The sequence below is a fragment of the Ochotona curzoniae genome, unplaced genomic scaffold (genome assembly GCF_017591425.1).
Source record: "Ochotona curzoniae isolate NIBS_2020 unplaced genomic scaffold, NIBS_Ocur_1.0 contig_3050, whole genome shotgun sequence".
NCBI lineage: Eukaryota > Metazoa > Chordata > Mammalia > Lagomorpha > Ochotonidae > Ochotona > Ochotona curzoniae.
Window position 1 is genome coordinate 432,808 of NW_024465705.1, and position 16,771 is coordinate 449,578.

Below are 16,771 nucleotides of genomic sequence, written 5' to 3' on the forward strand. Positions count from 1 at the left end.
CAGCCCATCAGCGTCCTTCCTCTTGAACCCACTGTCGGAGCGAGCACGGCTCAGTGTGTCGCCTCTCCAGGAACCACGTAGCTGATCTCATGAGGCCGTGGTCCCTGTCTTCACATGGCTGGCTGGCAGACCTTGGCGCTGTCTCCCAGCAGCTCAGGGTCCTGGCCTCACCCCACAGGCCTCACTGGAGACCCGGCAGCCCCTCCCACACAGGGTGCCCCTTCCACTGCCACGCCAGGCTTTGCTGAGTTTCACGCACAGACCCCAGACACTAGTTCCAGAGTGCTGTCTGACTCTTGTTGCTCACAGCATCCCTCCTTTTATGAAGACTGCCTAGCCCCATGTTTGCTGAGTTCCCAATTCCATCTGACGTGACACACACAACCTAGGAGCAGAGATCAGGGACTCCATTCACATTACAAAATACATGTGTTTCTCTTCCCCCGTCTCCACTGAGGTCCTGAATGAAGGAAAAAAACAAAGAAAAGCAGCAGCACACTAACAGAAAATGCTCTTTGGACCAAGAATAGGTGAGAACTGGCTCAGAGTAACAACAGGACTAAACCCCCAGTGGGACGGAGCAGAGGCAGAAGCACGGGCCCGCCTCCTGACACATGCACTGCAGCCCAGCCCCAGACCTTCAGACCCACGGGCGGTGAGGCGGCCTGTCTGGGACACATTTGGGGACCCTCTGGCGTAGCTGAGGTCACTGCTGTCCCCATAATTTAGCAGCTTCGGTACTGCTCTGGGCTTGCCAGGACTGCTGCCCGTCTAACAGCCTGTCGAGCACGCAAGCTGGCCTTGCTGGCATTGCCCAAGGGGAACAATCCCTCCTCAGAGTCCCAGTGTCTGAGTGTGTGTGTGTGTGTGTGTGTGTAGGGGTGTGGGCAGATAGCACTGCCCATGTTTCGTCCAGTGCTTGGTAATCTTGGGGTAACCTGACAAGCTAGGGACAACAGCCAAGCTCTCTGTAATATCACGGGGGCCTTGTCCCGGGCTGCTGTTTTCCCTTCCATTCTGGGGTGAGAAGGTCCAAGTTAGAACACATACCCTTGTTACAGGAGACACCACCCCCGCCCCGTGGCTCCCACACTCCTGTAAGTGACCCGGAGCCAAGCTGACATCAGCCGCTGGGTCTTAGGCACTGCTGGCTCAGCCTGCTCCTTCCCTGCCCCCGGAGAACGACTCTCCCACCTTGGGCAGTGATGGCCAGCTCAGGGCCCCCTGGATGGCCTCAAGTGGCCCTGAGTGGGCACTGCCTGTTCTGTCCTCAGAGGAGCACATAGCAAAGTTCCCCGGAATTAAAAGAAAATGCAACCTAGAGAGAGCGAGCCAGCCAAGGAGTCCTTGAGGGGGCTTCTCTTCCTGTGTAAGCCCGAATGCTGGGCATGGGAGGGGAGGGCTCATTGGACACACGGATGCAGCACAAGAAACACAACCACGGTGGGGACGGTCCTCCATGCAGGCAGCTGCTGAGGCTGGCCAGGCTCAGATGTACACTGGCTGCTCCTGGGCCGTCAGCAGTCTGTACATGGCGGCTGGCATCGTCTTCATGTGGATCTGAGGGCACAGAATGGCACATTGCTGGGGCTGGAGCTGCCATGCGGGGAGGAGGGCTCTGCAGGTGCTCCCGCCCCTCCCTGGGACCTGACCTAGGGTGGCCTCCAGGGGGAATGGAGCAGGGATGGTCTCAGCAGGTGGGGGCCAGTGCGGAATGAACCAGGGGAACCATCAGGGTAGATGCTCTTGTTCTCAGCAGCCCTCTTGGCATCTGAGAAGACACCTCCACTGCCCTTCCTCTGCTGCCAGGCCCAGCCAAGCTGGCCCCTTCGCCCTGGGCACTGTGCCCCCGCCCTCTGTAGGACTCCTCTCCTGAGAACGCAGCAGGTGGGAGGGAGGGAGGAGAAATGCTGTGCTGGGAAAATGGGGGACGCCTGGCAAATCCCAGAGCAAAACAAGAGCTGAGGACACGGGGGTTGGGGAAGGGGCAGGAGACCTGGAAGAGAAGGTGACAGGGACCAACTCCAGCCTTGCGGAGCAGCTCAGATAAAGTGACACGTGGCTGGACTGGGAGCGCTGAAGGTGGGACGGGACCTGGGCAGGCGGAAATCCTGGGGCCCTACCTCGCCAACAGCACTGGAAAGCACGTGGACGATCTTCTCATGAGGAGTGGCCACGACACTCTGCCCATTGATCTCAATGATTCTGTGTCCCACACGGACGCCCCCTCGCTCGGCTATCCCTCCTCGCATGAGGCTGCAGATCTGCCAGAGACCAAGGTCCAGTCATGGACGGGGCAGGGGGAGAGAAGGAGAGCGCCCTTCCTGGGAGTCTCTTGCCAGCCCGTGCCCTCTGGCTCTGCGCTCTAGAGTCCTATTGCTCGTGGCAGGAAGGAACTCCTGGGGTTGCACGGAGATGGGCACATGGGGGTGGTGTATCCCGTGGGTGCCGGGCATCCACAGCTGTCCGGCCTGATTGCCAGCCTGTGGAACACATGCAGGGCAGTGTCCCTTCCACGGTCACACTGAGGGTCACCAGTCTGCCCTCGGTCTGAGGGTCATAGTGGAACCAGCCAGTGTGGGGCGGCAACTTCACTCTGTGTCCCTCAATGGGACCTGCTGCGGCCACACCGACCACCCAGTGACCTTGGCTCAAATTTGCTCCATGCAGGAAGCACAGGAAGGTGTGCCGTGTAGGGCAGTGCAGGTGCACCCAGCCGTGGCAGTGGGCGGAACCTGCAGGGAGCTCCGCCTCCAGGTGAATTCTCACAGAGGATGGATTTCTAAGGTGCCTTTGCACTCCGGACTCTAGCATCTTGATGAGACCACCAGAGACGTGCAGCAGACATGCCCTGTGCGTCTCCGGGGTAACCAGGGGTAGCCCCCAGGGGTACGTCAGGTCTTCCATACTTGGCATGATACTGAGGGTCCTGTGGACTCGTGGGTACTCGGTAACAATGCTGCACTAACAAAGCACACAGGTGAGCGTGCGTGGACAGACAGCGCTGCAAGTGCCACCTGAGAGCACCCCTCGATTCCTTTCCTGATGGGCAGGCGAGGACGTGCGGGGGGACAAGCAATGAGAGGAACTGGATCGGATGTTTCCCAGTTCCAATGAGGATCTTCAGGACTCCTGTTAAATATACTTGGAATAAAATGGTAATCACTTAAGACTCCATTAGAAACAATCGGCAGCCAGCAAGAGAATACTCTTGTGAGTTGAATTACTCCTCCAAGGCCCGCAGTGCCTGACCCAGGGGCTGGGGACGCCACCCAGTTTCCGGTCACTTGCTCCCACCCCCTCACACACAGGCTTGAGCAGCCATGGAGCTCTGCGGGGCCTCCCTGTGCAGCCATTTGGCAGCCGGTAGGTCAGACTGGCCCAGAGACCTGGACAGAGCCCTTCCCTCTTCTGGATCCCAGGAGGACAAACTGGCCTGGGCTCCCATCCCAGCCCTACAGTTCTCAGGAATGAACTTGATACAGGCCCCAAGGCTGTGCTAGACCTGCCCTGCCAACATTCTGGGGGATGGCAGAGTGACGCTTACAATGCCGTTCTGGACGCTGAAACCCAGCTGGTAGCGGAGGTCCGGCCTGCGGATTAACACGGTGGTTACCGGCGGGCATCGCACGATGTTCAGCTTCACCCGGGCCTGGTTCTTTAAGCCCTGGAATGTAGTAGACAAGGCACAGGTATGGCCGCTAGCCCCGAGGAGGGCAGCCTCCACCGTAGCGGAAGGTGCCAGAGGCAGAGAAGGGCATGGGGGCAGAGAGCTCCCTAGAGCCTGCGCCACACACTGGAGCACACCTGCTCCGGCTCCCTGCTGGGCAGTTTGAGACCTGGGGCAGAGTGGCTCATGTGATGGCCTCTTGGCCCTGCACAGGTGTGCTTCCCATGGGCAGCGTGTTCATTTTGGGACATGTGCCGACATACGGCGACATGCCAAGGGGCAAAGCGCAGTGGCCCTTGGTCTTTTCGCAGGGACACAGAGCTTGTTGCTTTGGATGGTCAAGTGTGTGCATTTGCTCTTGCGGTGGAACAAGACCAGGGAGGGACGGGACTTCATCTCAGACAGCCCAGCTTTAGGTAAGACTCCTGACCAAGCACTTCTCGGTCACAGACAAGGTCACAGCCTGTCCTCTGGCTTTGGCACGGCTACTGGGGACTCTAGCACGTGCCTTCCTGAGAAGGCAGTGAGGGCTGGCGCGGGGAGGGGGTTGCTGCTGGCACAGGGAAGGAGAAGAAATGGGACTAGGAGGGGGCCTGTGGTTTTGTGATCCTTGGCAACATGCCGCCTTTCTCCATCAGAAGTGGGCCAGAGGGGAAACTGGTGCTGTGTGTACAAGGGAGCAGGTGGCACCGGCACTGGGGCCCGGCTGACTGAGCTGCAGCCTGAGCACACATCCCATGTAGGTACAGGTTGAAGTCCCAGCTGCTTTGCTTTGGATACTGTGCACAGGAATACAGGTGAAGGAAACCCAGTCGCTGGGGTCCCTGAAACCACATGGAGATTGACAAGAAGCTCTCAGGTTCAGCCTCTCCCAGCCCTGGCCACAGCATGGCGGGCAGCAGAGTCGAGTCCCTTCATCTCTCACTCACTCACTCACTCTTTCTCTCTGTCTCTAATCACTGTGAGAGTGGGAATTTGCTCAAACAAGAGCTTCAGATATTGAAGACGGGAGTCTGCACTTAGGATCACAGCCTTTTCAGGAAAGCCACCAACTTTCCGAGTTTCTACTGGTGAGCTGCTGGGAGTCTCCAGGTATGCTTGCGAGATGCACAAAACCTCATGGAATGTGCTCAACAGTGAGAGAATGGCTCTGTGCTCTTGGTGGTAGCTAAAACATTCACACGGCTCGTGTGGGATCTCCCCTTTGACGTAAGAGCCTCAATCAGGGAGAGGATGGCAAGGTTGAGAAGATGTGCAGGCGGCAAGGCAAGGAGAAAGTGCAGAATCAGCCAGGTGTCGCTCACTCTGCATTTCCCAGTATTCCATATCAGGGCCCATCAACTTGGGTTTCTAAGCTGCCATTTCATTGGAGGTGCCAATTAAATGGTCCTTCATCCCCATGACAACAGTGGGTTGATACAGCAAATGAAGGGTAAGGGTGGGAAGGGAAAGGCAGGAGTTGGAATCACAGGATGAAGAAGGCAGAATGCTGCATACCCACCTCCCCCCCCCCCGGGCTCTCACCTCCCCCCCGGGCTCTCACCTCCCCCCCGGGCTCCCACCCCCCCCGGGCTCCCACCTCCCCCCCGGACTCCCACCTCCCCCCCGGGCTCCCACGTCCCCCCCGGACTCCCACCCCCCCCCTCGGACTCCCACCCCCCCCCCCCGGACTCCCACCGCCCCCCCGGACTCCCACCTCCCCCCCTCGGACTCCCACCGCCCCCCCGGACTCCCACCCCCCCCCCCCCGGACTCCCACCTCCCCCCCGGACTCCCACCCCCCCTCGGACTCCCACCTCCCCCCGGACTCCCACCCCCCCCCCCTCGGACTCCCACCGCCCCCCCGGACTCCCACCCCCCCCCGGGCTCCCACCTCCCCCCCGGACTCCCACCCCCCCCCCCGGACTCCCACCCCCCCCCCTCGGACTCCCCCCCCCCCCCTCGGACTCCCACCCCCCCCCCCTCGGACTCCCACCCCCCCCCCCTCGGACTCCCACCGCCCCCCCGGACTCCCACCTCCCCCCCCCGGACTCCCACCCCCCCCCCTCGGACTCCCACCTCCCCCCGGACTCCCACCCCCCCCCTCGGACTCCCACCGCCCCCCCGGACTCCCCCCCCCCCCTCGGACTCCCACCGCCCCCCCGGACTCCCACCTCCCCCCCAGACTCCCACCTTCATAGCGATGCTCAGGCTTGTGACTTGCTGTTACTTTGAATGACAACTGTATAAAGTCATTCCCTTGGCCTCCTTGCCCCCTCCAGCCCCCTGCTCCTTCTCTCTTGCCAAGTTATGTTCCAGCAGAGTCTACCAGAGTTGCTGGCTGCCCGTGCTGCCGGTTCCACGGGGTCATTGTGGAACATGGTGTGGGGGTCATGCTGGTTCCATGGGGCCGTGGTGGAGCACGGCATGGGGTCGTGCTGGTTCCATGGGGCTGTGGTGGAGCACGGCATGGGGTCATGCCGGTTCCATGGGGCCGTGGTGGAGCACGGCATGGGGTCATGCTGGTTCCATGGGGCCGTGGTGGAGCACAGCATGGGGTCATGCCGGTTCCATGGGGCCGTGGTGGAGCACGGCATGGGGTCGTGCTGGTTCCATGGGGCCGTGGTGGAGCACGGCATGGGGTCATGCTGGTTCCATGGGGCCGTGGTGGAGCAGGGCATGGGGTCATGCTGGTTCCATGGGGCCGTGGTGGAGCACGGCATGGGGTCATGCTGGTTCCATGGGGCTGTGGTGGAGCATGGCATGGGGGTCATGCCAGTTCCATAGGGTCATCGAGGAGCATTGCATGGGGGTCATGCTAGCTGTGCCATTTCCAGAACCAGTGTGCTCCAGGGACTACACTGGGTACTTGAATTCCAAAACCAAGTTTACATTTGACTTTCCATCACTCCTCTTGGCCTTACACAGTAGCATCAGTTGAGGTTGAGCTGATGGGATTGTGTTCAGCTGTGAAAAGGAGTAGGCGGACCCTTCCTGTCATGGCTATGACATACATGGGCTGTGTGCCACACCGTGTGTTGTTGCTTTTAGGACATGTCTATGACTTTAAGCAGGGCGGCCAGTCATTTTGTTTGAAGTGACAGGAGTACTGAGTTGAGGACAAGGCTGTTGAGGCTGGGTCTGGACCTAGAGAGTGCTGTGGTTGATTAGTGATGTCTGTGAGGGGCACAGCAGGGCAGTGGTGGTGTGTGAGCCTAGTTACTGCCCCAACCTAAACATGATTTCAGGGAGGAGCTTGTAACTGTACCTTGATGGTCACGCTGTCCGAGAGCAGCCGGGCCTTTAATGCTTGAGTGTTCAATACTCTGTATTTGGAATATGTGTGAGTGTGAAAGACAAGTGGTCTGTCACATGGCACGTCCTTTCTGGCCTGACAGTAGAAGCTGCCCTTCATCAACATCCCCCCCGTACCTTAATGATGCTCTGGCAGGTGGACAGCGGCAGGCCCACCAGGCTGGTCCCATTGATGGACATGATCTGGTCCCCGATGTTGAGCTTGCCCGACTTCTCCGCGGGGCCTCCGTGCATCATGTTGGCGATGATGACGGTCGGCAGGATGGAGCCCCAGCCGGACTCCACAATCACCACACCCAGGATCTCTCCTTTCTGCTTCTCGATGAAAACCTGGAAGGAGAAGGGAGAGCGCCCGGACAGGGTGAAGTGGCTGCCCTGGGCCCCTCTCCTGCCTCCACTGCAGGCGGACGGCTCCCTGCTGGCTCCAGCCAGGCAGTGCGCCTCAGGCCGCCTTCGTTCTGTGTAGCACACTCCCGTTTGGCCAAGCAGTCTTTTCTGGACAGCCATGGCAGTGAAGCAGACGGAGGGGTGAAGCCCTGTCTAGTTGCAGCCCCCAGGGCAGGAAGGACAGCTCCAGTAATGCGGGAGCCTCCTGCCCCGCCACTGTTGCTTTTGGATTCAACTTGCAGGTTCCTGCAGCATTCCTAAGTTCTCTCCAATATGGTTAAAGTTCACGGATGCACATTATAGGAACAGTTCCAAGTTAGGCAAAGACTGAGGGAAGACAACAGGGGCGCTCAAGCTGTCCCCACCCAAAGGCTAGGACAGAACCCCCTTGTGCTGGTTCACTCCCCAAAATGCCCACCATGGGAGTGCTGGGCAGAAGCCCGGGACCCAATCCAGGTTTCCCCTGTGCGTGGCAGGGACTCGGCTCCTTGAGCCATTCCTGCTGCCTCGCAGGAGCCAGGTCTTAAACCAGGCACTCTGATGTGGTGAGGGTGTTACGTCTGCACTTATGGATTCTAGCCCCCATACCTGACCTTGGCTAGTGCTGGTGCCTGGCATGGTGCCCTCAGGTGGGCAGGTGGGCTTTGTTCAGGTCCTGTCTCCCTCTGGGATCCACCCAGACTTGATGAACCCAAGAGCCTGTCTAATCCTGTTCATGGCAGTATTACCAGCAGAGCCCAGGAAGGGAGCCACAGATGAGTATGAGCCCCTTCCCTGTGGGTTGCCAATGCCACCCTCTTCATGCTTACCCCCTCCACTCGCTGAGGTAGGACTGGCCTGCTCTCCTGCCACCGATGCCAGCCTGGGCTGCAAGCTCCCCTCCACCCCTACCCGGGCTGTCTGCTGTCCCACCACCCCTTCCATGCCCACAGCTGACCCAGCTCAGTACCCGGCTTTGGGGAAGCACCTACGTCTTTGCAGTTCTCGGACTTGGAGAAGTGGATCAGGTCATCATTGTACATGTCCTGGGTGTTGAGCAGGTCACTGTACTCCTTCTGGCTGAGGTCTTCAGGGTTGATGCCGTTGGCCCTGAGAAACTCCTGGTACGCCACGCTGAATGCCTGCCCGATGGACTGAGCGATCAGCTGGGCCTGCAATGGCAGTGGAGCGGGGCGGTGGTTAGTCGGGGGAGGCATGGGCACCCGAGTCCCAGGTCTGGGTCCTCCAGAGGCCAGGAACCCAGCGCAAGGGCAGCCCTGTCTACCAGGGACTATTTTCGTAGCACGAGGTGGACTTGGAGGGCAATGTCCCGCACAAGAAGGAGTCGCTGTGCACCCCGAACGACTGTCTGGTCCGCCACCGGACGTTCACACTCGCGGATGCCCCTGCCGCTACCCGCAGAGCCAGGACTCGGCTTGCACTCATGGAGAACACCTCGGTGGCCTGACCCAGATACGGTGAGCGTCGGACGAGTCATACTGCCTGGAGACAGAGGGAGGCGGTCTTCAGTGCCACTGCTGGCTTTGGCATCCGGGTGCTTGTGAGTCCCCGTACTTCCGGCGGTGCCTCAATTAGTAATGTCCAGTAGGGTGTTGAGCAAGTATTCCACTGCCGCTTGCACATCTTAATCCACACCTGCTTTATTTTTGCCTCTTGGAATGGATGGGCCTGGGCGCTGTGCACGGCGGTAGCGCAGCACGACTGTCCCAACCTGCTCTCCTTTGCGCTCTGTGCCAGCTCTAGTCTGTGAGAAGCTTTTAGAAAGGGAGAGATTGTATTACCTGTGAATTTCATCTCAGGAAGGTAATGAGGGAGATGGTTCCTGTGGAGAAAGAGGGTTGGGTCCCACAGACCTGAGCTTCTCAGCAAGTGCCATCTCGTGTCCAGGCGAGGAGACCGAACACAGAGCCTACCCTCTACCCCACGTGGGAGAGCCTTCCCAGGGAGTTGTGATGGGCACAGGAGCCAAACCAGAAGTTTCTAGAGCAACGCTTCCAACACACACCATTCTAGCCTCCCTCCCACCTCTTGCTGCCCTTCTGTAGCCACTGGTGCCAGTAGTTCATTCACAGTGACCCTAGAACTCTGTGCGGCTAGCCACAGGCAAGAAGCACCTTGCTTTTCTTGCTCCCTGAATCTGGTTATTTCAGACGCCACAAGCCACACCTAGCACCTGCATGCTCCTCCCAGCTGGGACAATGTTGGGAGGAATCCGGCATGGGCAGGTAAACTGAAAAGCTCCCTCCTAAAAATTTGGCTGCGGCCTGACTTGCACAAGGCTGCATGCCCCCGGCCATTGTGCTGGCTGGCACAGTTAGGGACCGTTGGCTGTGTGCCAGAGGAAGCCCTTACACTGTCCAGAGTTGCACAGCAGCAGCCCAGTGAGAAGACACACTTCCCCTACAGGAGACAAGTGTGGGACCCAGCAGCTGTGCAGCCTGTTGACAGACAAGCCCCCGACTCGGCTCTCCACTTGCTGAAGCCCACACGCTTTGCCCATGTTCCAGTGGAGGCCTGGGGGGCAGACTGTCAGGTCTGCTCTTGTCCACTCCCCGAGGGCCCCTGCTTGGGTGGCAGGGGTGGGCAGGTGTGCAGGTACCTCGGCATCTGGCGGAGAGCAGACCTCATGCCCGCCTGGCATGCCACAGGCCAGCAGCACACAACTCTTAACTGTTCATTCTTCTACCCTCCCAGCTTGCTGCTATGGCGTCAGTGGCACCAGTGGGGCAGAGTGGCAGGAAGAGCTACTGCCAGTTTATTGTCTTTGCAGAGCAGCCCAGGAAGGACAGTGACAGGTGACAGCGGTGACCACAGCCGGCACAGCTCCGGTTTCCTGGGGAGGAGCCAGCTGGCCTCTGACTCCTGCCCCTGGAAGGAAAACCATGCACTATAGCTCAGTGAACTCTTCTACTGCCAGAAAAACATAAACAAACAAGGTCCCTTTTAATCAATCTAGGCTGCCACAGCCATTTTTCCTGTAAGTAGGAAATTGAGCACCGATAACAGGACTGGTGCCACCTCGTGCTGGGCAGTGGTGTGACAGTGCCAGTCTTCACTGCCCCAGGGGCCGCAGCCCTGGTCAGGGCAGGGAGGACCCTGTGTGGCTGTGAGTGGCTCTGGTGCCTGTGTGGGCTGAGGCCTGGTGGTCTCACCAGCAGTTCCAGCAATGACACTGGGAGGCGGATAATGTTTCCACTGAGCTCACCACACAGAGATAGCTCTGAGGCCGTAGAATCCCGGGCTTACGATGCAGGACTGTGCTGGAGCATCATGGGGCATGATGCCCCTGCCAGCTGATGGGAAGGGGTCCGGAAGCTGGCCATCTCAGACCACAGCATTGTGAAGGGTGGTCCTCCCAGTGCCCCAGCGCTCAGGCACCCCCTAGCCTGCCTTACCCCAAGATCACAAGCAGGGGGCGGTCTCCTTGCCCCTACCCGGGCTACTCCCGAGCTATGGTCCTTGCTTTCGACTGGTTCGATTCAGGTCTCTGTCTGGATGTCGCTTCCTTAAGGGAGGACTTGGCTGGCCAGCGTGAGAGCCCTTCTGTTGTGTCGTCCTTCTTGATTCTAACATATTCTCCCAGGCTGCACTCGGTGACACCCAATCTTGGCGTGCGTTTGTGTCTCTACTTCTCGTTCCTTCCTCTTAGCCAACTCCATCCTTAGCTCAATGAACATACTGCTTACTGTGTGATGGACATGACTGGCTAGGTGACCCCCAGTGGCTGCCCGGGTCTTGGGGGGCAGGGGAGGGAAGCCAGCCTTACGTCCTCAGACTCGAAGACATGGCAGGTCATCTTGTACTGCCTCTTCCCATCCTGGGACGGGTGGGAGGCCTCCACGTTCTCTTGGGAGTTGGAGCGGGGCATCCGACGACGAGCCATCAGCACGACGATGTTGCCAATGTCTGCAATGTAGGAGATGGTCCTCAGGGGGTGGTCCATCATGGTCTCCTGGGGGCAGGAGCAGGGAGAGGGTGAGTCCCACGCAGCAGCTCAGGACCCCAAGGGAGGCTGCCAGCCCCAGCCCAGCTAAGTGGGGAACTCCTGGCAGGTTCCTACCAAGAGCAAGCGAAAAGAAGTAAGAAATCTCAAATGCATTACAACAAGTAGACTCTTGTGGGAAGTTACAAAAAGACATAAAATAGAGTGTAATCATTGTCCTTGTGAGCAAACTTGCCTTAAAGGCTCCTGTGTCCGTGTTCATGGATGTTTTCATAAGAACTCATGGAACTCTATCAGCAAGCCCCATGGTCTGGTTTTCTTGCCCCAGACCTGCCCAGCAGCAGGCACTGCCAATGCGGCCTCCTGGCTTGTCTGCAGCCGAGCCTCTGCGGGAGACGGAGCACATACCTGCGTGTCGGCATTCAGCACTTTGATTCTCTGCGTGGAGATGAAGAGATCTACCTCCGTCATGGGCTGGGACTCGCCTTCAGGAGCCTGGGGAGAATGCACCAGGAGAGGGCTGAGCTTTTCCGGCCTGGGGGTTCGTGAGCACACATACGCACACACAGACACACACAGGGGTCCCGAGACCCAGCCACCAGAACGGCAACACAGGCTTTGGGAGTGAACTGAAGGAGGGACGCGTGGCCGAAAGCCCGCATCCGTGCGTGCGGAGCCCCCTCTGGCTGCTTCACCTTACAGAAGCAGTGAACTGTTTTGTGATGGTGAGGTATCCTTCCCACGAGGGCTTGATTGCTCAGCACAGTGAACGAACTGAGGGGTGCTGAGTCACACTCAGGGACCCTGGAGTTGTAACTCGACATTGATACTGGCTTGAGCTGATGGGACATGATGTTTGTAGCAGGTGTGAACGAAGCCATTAGGATGCAGTTCTGGTAAGAGGGTCTGCAGGTTCCCCCAGCAGCATCGCGACACAGAAGCACCTGCCCTCTCCTGAAGCCAGCCCTACTAAGAAAGCACCCCAACGCCCCCACATCCCAGGAGTAGCACAAAGCACTGAGAAACACCACAATTCACAAAAGCACAGCCTGCTTCGGTTAGGGCTTGAGCCTGCACGCGGCTAGTAATGAGCAAGTTTTCTTTTTTGCATCCAGCAATCAGCAGACAGAACTGCAATTCACAGACCCAAGACCCTGCCACCTGGGTACTTGGAATGCTTTGGGCATCCTCATGTCTAAGGGTTCCTTTGGCAGTCCCAGGCCACTCCCTGGCATCCCTCTGGAGTGAAATGACTCATGAGCAACAGAAAAAAGCTGCTTCAGGCAGTTGAGCTTTGAGAAACGCTGGCTTATGGGGCGGTTCAAAAGGAAATCTGAACAAAAACTTGCTGGATGCAGAAAACAAAAACACGAGAGGAGAAGGCAAAAAAAAAAAACAAATGAAAAGCATGCACATCACACCAAGCCGATGAACTTCTTGGTACTGCACCTTCTTCCTGCTCTTGGCTAATTTCTGGGCCATCTGCTTAGCATGGAACAAATAGAGACAGCAGACAGTTAGAACTCCAAGGCAAAAGGGGAACTGACAAGCTAATGCTGATGGGCGGCAAGAGGTGCTGCTGCGGGAGGAAGACTGGCTTTAAAGTTCCAAGACAACTTGAGCAGTGCTGGGAGCACTGGGATGGAGGCTGCATTGAGACAAACTTAGTTGCAACTGCTTTTTCAAAGAACCACACTCTGGGTCTCTGGATTGCAAGCCCATTACTTGCGTATGTCTGATTTCATCTCAGATGTTGACTTTGACTTGTTTTGGTTTAAGATGCTAATGTTTTACTCGGCTTCCTGACAATAAACACATCACGGATTTGTAAACCTTTTTTGCTTTCTAACATGTAAAGCTATGCACATTCTATTAAGAACTGCCTTAACTGTATTTCACAGCTTTTGATATGCTTAGATTTCTACTGCAATCTGTTATTCGAGCGTTGGACTATTCAGAATTGTTGCTAACTGCAACACGTTTGGGGATTTTCTAGTTTGTCTTTGATTTCTGAATTCCTGGTGTTCAGTTCAGTCTTTGAAAATCTGCCGAGTCAGACCTAGATGCTGGTGGGTAGGTCAGGTGGAATGGGCAGTACCCGTTGCACAGTTGTTGGCCATATTGTTTTGTCAGTGAGCTCAGCTGAGTTACTATGGTACCCAATCTTTTATCTTTGTGCTGACTGGTCTGTTGGCTTATTCTACCATTTGAGAGATGTGAGAACCTCCTGTGGCCTCTGGGAACCTGTCTGTGCGGGCCTTGGGTTCTGTTTCCTCTGTCTTATAGCAATGTTACAAGGTGTAGCCATATAGGAGATGCTACATCTTTCTTGTTAAAGGGGAGAACAAGCCTAGGATCAATTTATCTCCGGTTCATATTCCTTGTTTTAGTAAAGATGGCAGTTGCATTCACCCTCTGTGCATGGTAACTGGCACAGCTGGCGAGAGCACAGGCTTTGGGGTGAGGGTGCCTGGATGCTGTCACCTCATAGCTATGGGGTGTGGCATACACCACTGACCTCCGCACCACCCCTTCTTCATCTGCAAAATGAGGATAAATAGGGTTGTTTGTGCATACAGCAATGTGAGGCAGAGTTCTTGCATTCTAGGCCGTGTTTGTTGTTGGGACACAATTTTTTGGCTTTTGCTAGGACTTGCTCTATGCAGACCTCGTACCAGTGAGGGTGAGTCACTGGCCGAGTTCTGGATGTTGCTGTGGCGATGGCTATGAGGGGTTGGAGGGCAAACTCACCTGGTTGGTGGGAGAGCTCTTGTTCTCAGCAGCGTGTCTCTAGCTCATTAGTGATCTGTCTACAGACTGGACAAGTCAACCAGTTTTACACCTCATAGCTCCTTTCTGGTCCGCTTGGGAAATTAGGGCAACCCCACTCCCACTCATGAGCCCCCTCGCACTGGCTGGAGCTAATGAGCTCACGGTGTACCGTATGCAGCGGACGGCAGCCACTGGTGCAGCTCTAATGCCTGCCCGTTATGGTGGAAATAGCTGGGCCTCTGGCAGCAGTGGCCCTGAGCCACTGCTACACCCGTGGTGGACCCGAGAGTCTAGGCAGGCCAGTCATCCTCTGAGCAGTGGTGAACTCTAGTGTCCGGCTGGTCATACAGATATATCACTAACAGACCAGAATTGTTAAAACAACCAGGGCGCAGACTTAGGCTCCAAAGGTTAGCACCTGCTCAGGGGTCAAGCGCCAGGCACGCCAGGTTGGCAGTGAGCTGAGAGGCTGCAGTGTGTTCGTGGGGAAATTAAATTCACAGGTAAGTGTGTTCTAATGCTGAAAAATCCTTTGAAAACCATGCATGGTATAAAGACTCCTTTTTAAAAACGAGAGTGTGGACGATTGATCTCCCATCCTCCGTGAGCTCACTACTTCTCACATACCCTCCGTGGCAGGAGCTGGGCCAGGCTGACAGAGCTGGGGGACCCAAGACCTTGGAGCCATTGCCTGGCGCCTCCCGGGCTGTGCTGGAGCAACAAGTTGGGACTTGGGAGTGGAGCTGCAGCTTGATCAGATGCCGGGATCTCAGGCAGCACTGTAACCGCTGGGCCAAATGCCTACCTCCTCCAGCATCCCGGAGGGACAGCATCGGACAGTCGGGTGAGCAGGTACAGGGGCATAAAAGGAGCAGGGAGCAGCTCCTTGCATTGCATCAAATGACACAGTTAAGAGACTGCATTTCATGCATGCATTTCATGTAGAGAAGCCGTCTGTTGCAGACAGAGATAGCTCTTGATGGCACTGTGAGCACATTCCCCCCCTGGAGTCAGCAGCAGACCACTGGGGGACAGCAGCTGTTCACGGAGACCCAGGGAAGCTCATCAATTGGCTATGAAACACCACCACCAGATGCTATTATGAAAAATAGGGAAATGGGACTCGTGATGCACTGGGGTGCTTGGCTCACCCTGAATGTTGTCTCACTTTGGGGCTGTGCTGTGTGCTTTCCTTTCCAGGGCAGCTGTGTCCCACAGTGGGGTGCCTGGGAACAAGAGCCATTTCTGTATAGGGCCTCTTTAGCATTCTTGCTGGGGCTCCAGGAGATAGATGCTCCTGCAGCTATTGTGGGCACCCTGGCCGCTCTGTGGCTACAAGCTGCTAGACACACCTGGCCCTGGGCCAGTAACTGCCCTAGCCATTCCCAAGCACACCCATGTGGAGAGGTCCTTGCCAGCAGAGGGACCTTGCGTGCCCACTGAAGCTCCGGGCAGCATCACCATGGACACTCAATGCTGCTTGCTGGCTGGAGGACAGAGTTGGGTTTTCAACTTGGCTGCCCTGTTTAAAACAGGAGAGTGCTGTGAAGCAGGTGGTTCAAGGGGCGGTAAGCGGTGTTTGGAACTGTGTGCCTGGGGCACAGCAAGGGCCTGTTTGCAGGTGTGAGGTCACCTTTGTGGGGCAGGACAGTGCAGGGGGAACCGGGCCAGGTCCGGACGGGAGGCACAATGGGAAATGCTCATGTCTCATGCACGGCTGAGACCCGGAAAACAGGAAGACGAGGTCTAAAGGCTTTTGTGGACCCTTGGTGAAAGCCAGGAGCAGGGGCCCAGTCTGTCTTCCTCAGAGAGGCAGCAGGGTGTCTGTGTGCAGGTGCACTGGCTGAGGGCATCTGTGGCACAGGAAGACTCTGGCAGGGCCTCACAGCCCTGCGCACTGTTGGGACAGAAGCCACTTTGGTGAGGCCTGGTGTCTGCACTTCTGGTGGAGTGTGGGCAGCTGCAGGACAGGCTTCCTGTCTGTTCTGTGAGGGAAGGGCATGGTCAGCCCTGACCTCTGGACAGAAGTGCATCCTGTAGGCGCAGAGTGGTGGGAAGAGCAGTGAGTAACATGTGGCGGCCCCAGCAGCAGGTGCAATGGAAAATGGCTTGATGAGGAAGCGATGAGAGGTGACCTGGGAACAGTCACACAGCATCCTGGGCAGCTGTGGGATCCTGACAGAGGCACAAGGGGCCCCGCAAGCTGCTTCAGAGTACACAGCTGAGTCTCCATAGGTAATCACTGTGACCAGCTGACGCTGCCCCTTCCCCTGGCAACCCCTCTCCTCCCCTGCCCTCCTGGGGGGTACCTGCGACCTGACTCTCTGGCACACCCTGACTCAACTCCTCTTCTCTTCACTGATGCTGTTTAAGCTTGGTAGTACAAAAATATCTCCATCTAGTACTTGCTTCTTTCTCTTGGAGGCGCCACTCCCTGCCCAGCTAACTCCTCAAGGTGCTGGCCTTTCTCTAACCCACAGGTGAAAACCACTGTGGTCCCATCGCCTCCTGGTCCTTTCTTCTTACTCATCAATGCCACAACAACACTGAATGCCATCTGAAAATGTGACAGAGAGAAGGCATGAGAAAGAATGTGGTACTCCTGGAGAGAGTGCCCAGCTGGAACTGGAGAAAGCCAAGCTTGGTGAGTGGTGACTTATTCTGACCTGCTGAAAAGGCCTGCATCTGCTTTAGTCATGGGACAAG

The 16,771-nt window shown here is 57.1% G+C and overlaps 1 protein-coding gene across 1 annotated transcript in view; it reads right to left on the reverse strand.

The window, feature by feature from the left end:
- Nucleotides 1-1,083: 1,083 nt before the first annotated feature.
- The window catches only part of APBA1 (amyloid beta precursor protein binding family A member 1), a 35,561-nt gene continuing 19,873 nt past the window's right edge, over nt 1,084-16,771 (reverse strand). Inside the window, exons 5-12 of the mRNA XM_040979197.1 lie at nt 12,743-12,775; nt 11,702-11,788; nt 11,117-11,302; nt 8,322-8,501; nt 7,081-7,293; nt 3,548-3,667; nt 2,124-2,264; nt 1,084-1,560 (exon numbers count right to left, since the gene is read on the reverse strand). Coding sequence (XP_040835131.1) covers nt 1,489-1,560; nt 2,124-2,264; nt 3,548-3,667; nt 7,081-7,293; nt 8,322-8,501; nt 11,117-11,302; nt 11,702-11,788; nt 12,743-12,775 — 1,032 coding nt within the window. The 3' untranslated portion in view covers nt 1,084-1,488. The remainder of the gene's footprint in view (nt 1,561-2,123; nt 2,265-3,547; nt 3,668-7,080; nt 7,294-8,321; nt 8,502-11,116; nt 11,303-11,701; nt 11,789-12,742; nt 12,776-16,771) is intronic.